The 9615-nt window shown below is 37.2% G+C and overlaps 1 protein-coding gene across 1 annotated transcript; it reads left to right on the top strand.

The window, feature by feature from the left end:
* The first annotated feature begins 531 nt into the window (after positions 1-531).
* LOC306873367 (methylsterol monooxygenase 1-like) lies at positions 532-9545 on the top strand. Its single transcript, XM_079422617.1, has 6 exons — positions 532-709; positions 1904-2192; positions 2311-2459; positions 2629-2755; positions 3344-3498; positions 7776-9545. Exons 2-6 carry the CDS (start codon positions 1938-1940, stop codon positions 7963-7965), a joined length of 876 nt encoding a protein of 291 aa, XP_079278743.1. The 5' UTR covers positions 532-709; positions 1904-1937; the 3' UTR covers positions 7966-9545.
* Positions 9546-9615: the final 70 nt, after the last annotated feature.

Raw genomic sequence — 9615 nt, forward strand, 5'->3', positions numbered from 1 at the left:
TCAAATGGCCTCCACAGTCACCAGATCTCGATCCAATAGAGCACCTTTGGGATGTGGTGGAACGGGAGATTCACATCATGGATGTGCAGCCGACAAATCTGCAGCAACTGCGTGATGCTATCATGTCAATATGGACCAAAATCTCTGAGGAATGTTTCCAACACCATGTTGAATCTATGCCACGAAGAATTAAGGCAGTTCTGAAGGCAAAAGGAGGTCCAACCCGGTACTAGCAAGGTGTATCTTATAAAGTGGCCAGTGAGTGTATATATAATATACTTTTTACTCCATTTCAATTCTTTATATAAGAAACAATATAGTTGCCTTTTAAATTTTAGAGTGGGGGTGTCTCGGACGACGACGATCATGTTTGGGGTCCGTAGCTGAGTGAAACCCCCTAACTAAATAGCGCTCCTCAGAGGTGCAGCCCACTCAGCGCAGGTTGATAGATTATGAAAGACAGGCGCGTTTCTGATTGGCTGGTGCTGCGGAAACTCGCGGTCTCACTATCGTCAGTTCATTCCCTCAGCCAATCAGTCCGAAGCCTCTGCCCGCATACGTCAATCTCCTTCTTGCCACAGCCAATCAGCGCCCAGCCTCTGCCCTCACACATCGTCTCCTCTTGTCTCAGCCAATGGTCTTATGTAAAGTTCTATGACATTAAAAGCGACCGTGCTGCTTGCGCAGGTAGAAGAGGAGCTTCTCACAGGTGAGTCGACAGGATTCTTACATTAAGACATTTGTTGTAATGTTATTTTAGAAAGGTTAGATTAAGAAATACCTGTGTAGTTAAAGTTGCAGAATAATGTAAACACGCGAGAAGGTAAATATACTGTTGTCCTACACAGTGCATTTGTTGTTTGGGAAATTATTTCAATATATATTTGCCTCTGAGATATAAATAAAATGTTTATAGATCATGATTCTAATTGTGATTTAATAGACTGATCAGTTAATGCACATATATAATCCTACATTGCTCTGTTCATAATGTATACAATCCCTACATTGCATTCCTATTTATATTCTGTATATACTCTGCTCAATACTGTATACCGTATAGCAATTCCACTGTACATTCTGTAAATCATCTTCACTTACTCTGCACTTATATGTATATAAAACACTATATTCTTGCACTTCTGGTTAGATGCTAACTGCATTTCATTAGCTCTGTACTTGTACTCTGCATGATGACAATAAAGTTGAATCTAATCTAATCTAATGACTAAAATAATAAATTACAGTGTCTCTGTTATATTTAAGCATTTGTATATTTGATTATTTATGGATATGCAAGCAGACCAGCTGATTTTGTCTTGTCTGGCTACAAAAATATGATGCAGTAATATAAAAAAAACTAACCAACTATAGTGTCTCTGTAATGTTTAATCATTTGTGTAATTATGATTATGCATGTTTTGCAACCAGACCAGATGATTTTGTTTTGTGTGGCTACAAAAAATATTATTATACATATTTAATAATTGGAATATAATGTGAAATCTCACCATTAATATTTGTTAATGCTAATTCAGTTTTCACTAAAACATTGGCTACATTAGTGGTGCATAAATTAGTTTCTGGAGAACTGGAGCGTTCACATGAATAATAACAAGCAACATTCACACAAGTCGGAAAAAAACTTGACTTGAAACTCAATGTGACTTTGACTTTAAATTACTCGTCAACTCATCTTTTAGTCATCTTAAACTTGAAACTTTGACTTAGGATTGGAAGATTCTCTGTCAGACTTATGAACATGTCGGGCTGTAACTCATGTTCCTATATAACACCATCCTGATGTGATGTAGTTCCATATTAACTATCTGTCCTTCAGACAAGCCTTACTTTGAGATAACTGAGCCTCACTAATCTTTGTTTATGTTATTTGTTTGTACAGTTACTCATTTGGAGAGTCCTACTGACTTGCTGCCATGGAGGTGAACGGCACAGCCAACATTCTGTCTTCAGCGTATCTGGCGGTGGAATTTGTGGATTCATTTCTTCCGGAAAATCCACTGCAGGAACCTCTGAAGCATGCATGGAACTACATGCTGCTGAACTATAGCAAATTCCAGATTGCCACCTGGGGCTCGCTCATCGTCCATGAACTGATCTATTTCCTGTTCTGTCTGCCTGGATTTATCTTTCAGTTCCTCCCTTTCATGCAGAAGTATAAGATCCAAGCGGTATGTGGAATCAAAGGATTTTTTTTTCATGTGTTACTATTTTAATTTGAATATTTATAGTTTTTTGTTAAAAAAAGAAATAAATTAACTCCTTAATGTTTTGTCATTGTGCTTGCAGGATAAACCAGAGACATGGGAGAAACAGTGGAAGTGCTTTAAGATGCTGCTGTTTAATCACTTCTGTATCCAGCTACCACTCATCTGCGGGACGTATTACTTTACTGAGTTCTTCAGCATTCCTTATGACTGGGACTCCATGCTTCGCTGGTGAGAACACCTCTCACATTTATTACGGAAGTTTAAAAAAATCATAATAGGTTTATGAAGTTACAGTCAGAGTGCTGAGGTTGTACTGTGGCTTCAAGCAAATCTTTTGTTGAAGCCAGCAGGCCTTGTTTTCATTTTTTTTTTTAAATAATCTTTTTCACCATCTCAGGCCCTTTATATTGGCCCAGTGTTTTGGTTGTGCAGTAATTGAAGACACATGGCATTACTTCCTTCACCGAGCCCTACATCATCGCAGAATCTACAAGTACATTCATAAAGTCCATCATGACTTCACTGTAAGTTACTCGCAGTCTCACAAAGACACACACAATTGAAGATCATTTTTTGGTGAATTATGTTGGTTTTTATATTTTATATATAAATGTGTAACAATATATTGTGTCACAGTACATATCACAATACAAAAATGCAACAATATTTATCGTGGATAGTGACAATATGTATTGTATAGAGTTCACCCAAAAATGTGAACACTGAACACTGTACATACAAAGAGCGCTAAATATAGTAAACACAGAAGCTCATGCAGTTGAGCTTTCATGTTTATTAATTATTATGAATAAATTAGAAATAAAATGTATGTAGTCAGGGACAGAGTGCAAGAATATGTGTCAATCATAATCTGTTTTAGCTAAGTAATAAATAAATATTTATATTCTGGTGCCACCATACTGTACTTTTAACTTATTAAAAAAATATCTAAAAAAATAATTATTATTTTGTACATTATCGTGTCTCAAATGACACATGCAGTGTTAAACCCCTAGTAATTTTTAAGTTTATTTATGTATTGTTTAGTTTATTTAATTTTCTTCTTAATAATGATAGATTATCTGTCATCTGTTCCGTTTTGTGTATGTTAGGCTCCATTTGGCATGCAGGCAGAATATGCCCACCCTGCTGAGACTCTGATTCTGGGGGCTGGATTCTTCATTGGCATCATGGTCTTCTGCAATCATATGGTTTTGCTCTGGGCTTGGGTCGCTTTCCGGCTACTTGAAACCATTGATGTTCACAGGTGAGCTCAGTACACACACTGCAATTATGTGGATGTAGTGTTAATTTCGTTAATGAAAACTATGCTGAAAAGAGACAACGCCTACATTATTAAACACTAATAAGCATGCAATACTGTTCACAAAAAAGAGAAACTCTACCAATATCACCCTATATGTTCTTACGCAAAAAACAGTTGTCTGTTGAACTGTTTTTGTGAAATCTTCAGGAGCTTTCATTCTTGAGGTTGCCAGATTGTAAAAGTTTAAATGAATTAAAATAACACATTTTCTGTGCTGTATTTTACTTAATCTTTGCAACCTGGCAACTATGTGCTCTCTCTCTGCAATGTGGAAAAGGTGCCAATAATCTGAAAACACTGACAAACATGTAAATTCGCCACTGAAATACAGTGCCCTCCAAAAGTATTGGAACAGTAAAGACAAAATTGCTTTGTTGGCTGTCGAGTCAAGGCATTTACAAATATGATTAAAAGATGAATATGAGACAAAACTACAGAATGTCACATTTTATTATTGGGTGATTCAACACACAGATGTTTTACCAGCTAAGAAGTTCAGCACTTTTAGAGTTTCATCCCTCTATCTGATGTGAGCATAAGTATTGGAACAGTTGCCTCACAGGTCTTTCTAAGTGATCAGCTGTGTCCTGTTGCATTGATTCTTCAGATATTAAAAGCAGGGAATGTGTCGTATCAGTTATATCCATTACTTCTGTATTCGGAATCTTGCATTCGATGATGACACACACAAACCAGGATGAAGACGAGGGAGCTGACTTTGAGAGAAAAGCAAGCAATTTGGATGCTAAAAGAAAAGAGTAAGTCAGTTAGAGCTCTAGCAAAAACAAAGGGCATGGAGAAATCAAGAGTTTGGAAACCACCAGCGACACCAGCAACCAACAGCGACCTGATCGGCTGAGAAAACAACAGTAATTGATGACCGACAAATCATAAAAGCTGTGAAAATGAACCCTAAAAGACATGTCTGTAAAATCACCAACAACTTCCAGTATCCCATGCTGTATGCATGGGATCAACTGCAATGATCCCATGCATACAGCCTCATCTGTAAAGCATGGTGGAGGTGGTGTCGTGGCATGGGCATGCATGGCTGCCTCTGGAACAGGCCCTCTCAACTTTACTGATGACTTAATGTATGATGACAGTAGCAGAATGAATTTGGAAGGGTAAAAAACCATCTTGCCTACCAATATTCAAGAAAATGCCACCAGATTCATTGGGAAGTGCTTCATATTGCATCAGGACAATGACCCAAAACACCCTGCCAGTTCAGTCAAGGGCAAAGAAATGGAAAGTCTTAGATTGCCCAAGTCAATCTCCAGATTTAAATCCGCTTGAACATGAATTTCACCAGCTGGAGAGGAGAGTAAAGGCAGAAACTCCCCAAAACAAGCAACAATTGGATTTGGCTGCATTAAAGGCTGGGAAAAGTATTTCAAAGGATGAGACCAAGAGTCTGGTGATGTCTATGGGCCACAGACTCACTACTGTGATTGTGCGCAAGGGATCTGCAACTAAATAATAGCTTTTAATCTTTTATATCTGCCTTATGTTCAACTGTCCCAATACTTATGCTCACATCAATGAGTGGGATGAACTCTAAAAGTGCTGTTCTTTTTATTTGGTAAAACATATGTTGAAACGGCTAATAATAAAATGTGACATTCTGTAGTTTTCTCATATTGATCTTTTAATTATATTTGCAAATGTCTTGACTCCACATCCAACAGAGCAATTTTGTCTTTACTGTTCCAATACTTATGGAGGGCACTGTATATATTTAGCTCAAATGAAAGTGTAATGCAGCCAGTCAGTGTTCCTTTACATGGCTTCTTGTGCTATTCACTGTGACTAAATTTGCAATCTAAGCTTCTCAGTGATTAACTAATAATAATGAACTAATAATAATAAATCCAAATATGGATGTCAACTATACTGTTTACGATTGTGGTTGGCTGAATAAATGCACACATGCAATCTCAATGTGACAATACAAAGTCTTGTTCCTTGCTTTAAAAGAAAAACATAATTTGGAAATATTGGAATTAATATTAGGAATTTTACTGTTTTAGATTTTAAGAGGAACATATGAGTTTTATTAGATTAATGTAGAGAGTGCTCATTTAAATTATAACATAATCAAATAATCTTAACTCAATGAGTAAATGGGTTCAATAAGTCATGTGTTTGAGCTGACATTCTGTTGATTTGTGCTTATACAGTTGGGCAAAAAAGTATTTAGTAAGCTACCAATTGTGCAAGCTCTCCCACTTAAAAAGATGAGAGAGGCCTGTAATTTTCATCATAGGTACACTTCAACTATGAAAGACAGAATGGGGGGGGAAGAATCCAGGAAATCACATTGTCTGATTTTTAAAGAATTTATTTGCAAATTATGGTGGAAAATAAGTATTTGGTCAATAACAAAAGTTCATCTCAATACTTTGTTATATACCCTTTGTTGGCAATGACAGAGGTCAAATGTTTTCTGTAAGTCTTCACAAGGTTTTCACACACTGTTGCTGGTATTTTGGCCCATTCCTCCATGCAGATCTCCTCTAGAGCAGTGATGTTTTGGGGCTGTCGCTGGGCAACACGGACTTTCAACTCCAAGATTTTCTATGGGGTTGAGATCTGGAGACTGGCTAGGTCACTCCAGGACCTTGAAATGCTTCTTACGAAGCCACTCCTTCGTTGCCCGGGCGGTGTGTTTGGGATCATTGTCATGCTGAAAGACCCAGCCACGTTTCATCTTCAATGCCCTTGCTGATGGAAGGAGGTTTTCACTCAAAATCTCACGATACATGGCCCCATTCATTCTTTCCTTTACACGGATCAGTCGTCCTGGTCCCTTTGCAGAAAAACAGCCCCAAAGCATGATGTTTCCAGCCCCATGCTTCACAGTAGGTATGGTGTTCTTTGGATGCAACTAAGCATTCTTTCTCCTCCAAACACGACGAGTTGAGTTTTTACCAAAAAGTTCTATTTTGGTTTCATCTGACCATATAACATTCTCCCAGTCCTCTTCTGGATCATCCAAATGCTCTCTAGCAAACTTCAGACGGGCCCGGACATGTACTGGCTTAAGCAGGGGGACACGTCTGGCACTGCAGGATTTGAGTCCCTGGCGGCGTAGTGCGTTACTGATGGTAGCCTTTGTTACTTTGGTCCCAGCTCTCTGCGCGTCATTCACTAGGTCCCCCCGTGTGGTTCTGGGATTTTTGTTCACTGTTCTTGTGATCATTTTGACCCTACCGGGTGAGATCTTGCGTGGAGCCCCAGATCGAGGGAGATTATCAATGGTCTTGTATGTCTTCCATTTTCTAATAATTGCTCCCACAGTTGATTTCTTCACACCAAGCTGCTTGCCTATTGCAGATTCAGTCTTCCCAGCCTGGTGCAGGTCTACAATTTTGTTTCTGGTGTCCTTCGACAGCTCTTTGGTCTTGGCCATAGTGGAGTTTGGAGTGTGACTGTTTGAGGTTGTGGACAGGTGTCTTTTATACTGATAACGAGTTTAAACAGGTGCCATTAATACAGGTAACGAGTGGAGGACAGAGGAGCCTCTTAAAGAAGAAGTTACAGGTCTGTGAGAGCCAGAAATCTTGCTTGTTTGTAGGTGACCAAATACTTATTTTACCGAGGAATTTACCAATTAATTCTTTAAAAATCCTACAATGTGATTTCCTGGATTCTTTCCCCCCATTCTGTCTCTCATAGTTGAAGTGTACCTATGAAAATTACAGGCCTCTCTCATCTTGAGTGGGAGAACTTGCACAATTGGTGGCTGACTAAATACTTTTTTGCCCAACTGTAGGTGAAAGTGCAATAATTCTGATGAGATGTAATAAACCATTAATAATTACTATTATTAACCAATAATCATGATTACAATTACAATTCTGAGTTTTATTGACTAAACCTGGATTAAAATTCACAGACTTTTAGTTAACTAAACATTGACTAAACAAACAAACAAAAAGCTGACAAAATTAACACTAGTGCTATGGTCTGGCTCAATACATTTTACAGTCAACACATGTCATGCTGGTTATAACTTATTACAACACTAGAGGGCACTATATTGATAATGCATTAATTTGATGCATAATTAACCACATCACCAGAAGTATGTGGACACCATTTAGTAGAACACAGTATGTCCTACTAAATATTTAATAATTATTTTTTCATCATATTTATTTTTATAGTATTTGTTTCATTCTTTGACATTCTTTCTTTGGTCCTCTCTTTAGTGGTTACGACATTCCTCTGAACCCCCTACATTTGATTCCATTCTATGCTGGAGCTCGTTTCCATGACTTCCACCACATGAATTTTGTGGGCAACTATGGATCTACATTCACCTGGTGGGACAGACTTTTCAACACTGATTCCCAGTATAAAAAACATTACTCACTTCATAAAGCCGTGAAGAGCGACTGATTGATAGAGATACACTCAATCGCATACACTGATGCTTCATCATCACCCAGAGCAATCTATCTTTCTTGGACTCCTGTGTGGACTTTGGTTGGTCTGATGCTTTTGCATTGCCTCCTGCTGCACACACTCACTGTAATGTATTTAAAGTTGGACTGAATACAGCAATGTGCCTTTGAAAAGAGAAAAAACACACCCCGCAGTCATCATTAGACCACTGGTCATGGTACTCCAAAAGACTGTTTGGACTGTTAGGAATGAAAGAATTTCAGCCTGTTCTGTGCTCTCAACTATTATAAACATTCATCTATTTCAAGTAATAATGACATTATTCCTCAAAAGCACTTTACTTTCACCTTAACAAAGATCGAATGTAATAAATTGTTATTTTTGTAATGGCTTTTTTTTTTTTTTTTGCTTTGTTGCCTTACCTGATTTTTTGCTCAATTTCTGATTTTGTAATTTCCACAGTGACCACCTATAGCATATAGATGTGCCTTGGAAAGGATTTGGGGGAAGAATGACTTTTAAAAAAAAATCACTTTTGGGTCATAAGGGAGAAAGCTAATTGAGATGATTGTTCTATTAAAGGGAACTTAAAAACAATTAACAAAAATGTTGACTGCAGTTGTGGTCTATTTAAACTGTGAGAGCTCCCAAACAGAGATCCTAAAATGTGTTTTCATTACGGTTTCACATTCCCCATCATTGATCAACGTACAAGTCAAATGTCATATTACTGTATGTAAAGAATCATATGGGGTGGATAGGTCACATATTACAGTATCTACAGTATATGAAATGGGTAGATAAATAGCTTTCCCTTTATCCAAATGTACATAAGTTCATAGAGGTGTACACAGTGACGATGTACAAATATTTTGTTACTGTACTTAAATACAGTTTGGGGAAATTTCTACTTTAAGTATAATTATTTTTGTTGACTTTTCCTTCACTACATTTTAAAGAGAAAATGTATACTTTTACACCTGTATATTTCTCCAGACCCTTTCATGACATTTGCAAAACTGGAAAGTGTTTTTTTTAAGTATTTAGAATGCTTCAGTTTTACACGTCGGTATGATGTCTCTAGGATTGATGTAAATGCAGAGTGTTTCTTCATGAGCACTGGTTGCATGGGAAGCAGGGAGAGCCTTAGATTGTAACCAAAGTTTGTGTCACATACAACAAATTATCAACAAGTAGATAATACTATGGTGTTTTGGACACGAACCAGCATCCCATGCAAATACCATATGAATTCCAAATCTGATACATCACTGTGCTATGCTGCCACAGTTCTTTTATGTGAGGGCTATTAAACAATATCCCATCATTATATTATTGCAATGTGTATTTCTTTATTTTGTATGTTTCTGTAATGTCAAATTTATAATGATGATAACTTGATACATTATCATGAAGTAAATATTGTATTTTTGTCATAGCCTATGATCCTAATTCAAAGTTTAGCTGGGTATTACAACCCAGTTTCTCTAATAATGATTTTATATTTCTACTTCCTCATGTACACAATGCATTTTATGTTAATAAATGGCACAATATAAAATTTCAACATTTACAAATAATGACAGTATTACTAAATTAGGAGTTTATGACTGTATGGACAGACACATTAGGCATATTTGTCAG

Source organism: Barbus barbus (genome assembly GCF_936440315.1).
Source record: "Barbus barbus genome assembly, chromosome: 8".
Taxonomy (NCBI): domain Eukaryota; kingdom Metazoa; phylum Chordata; class Actinopteri; order Cypriniformes; family Cyprinidae; genus Barbus; species Barbus barbus.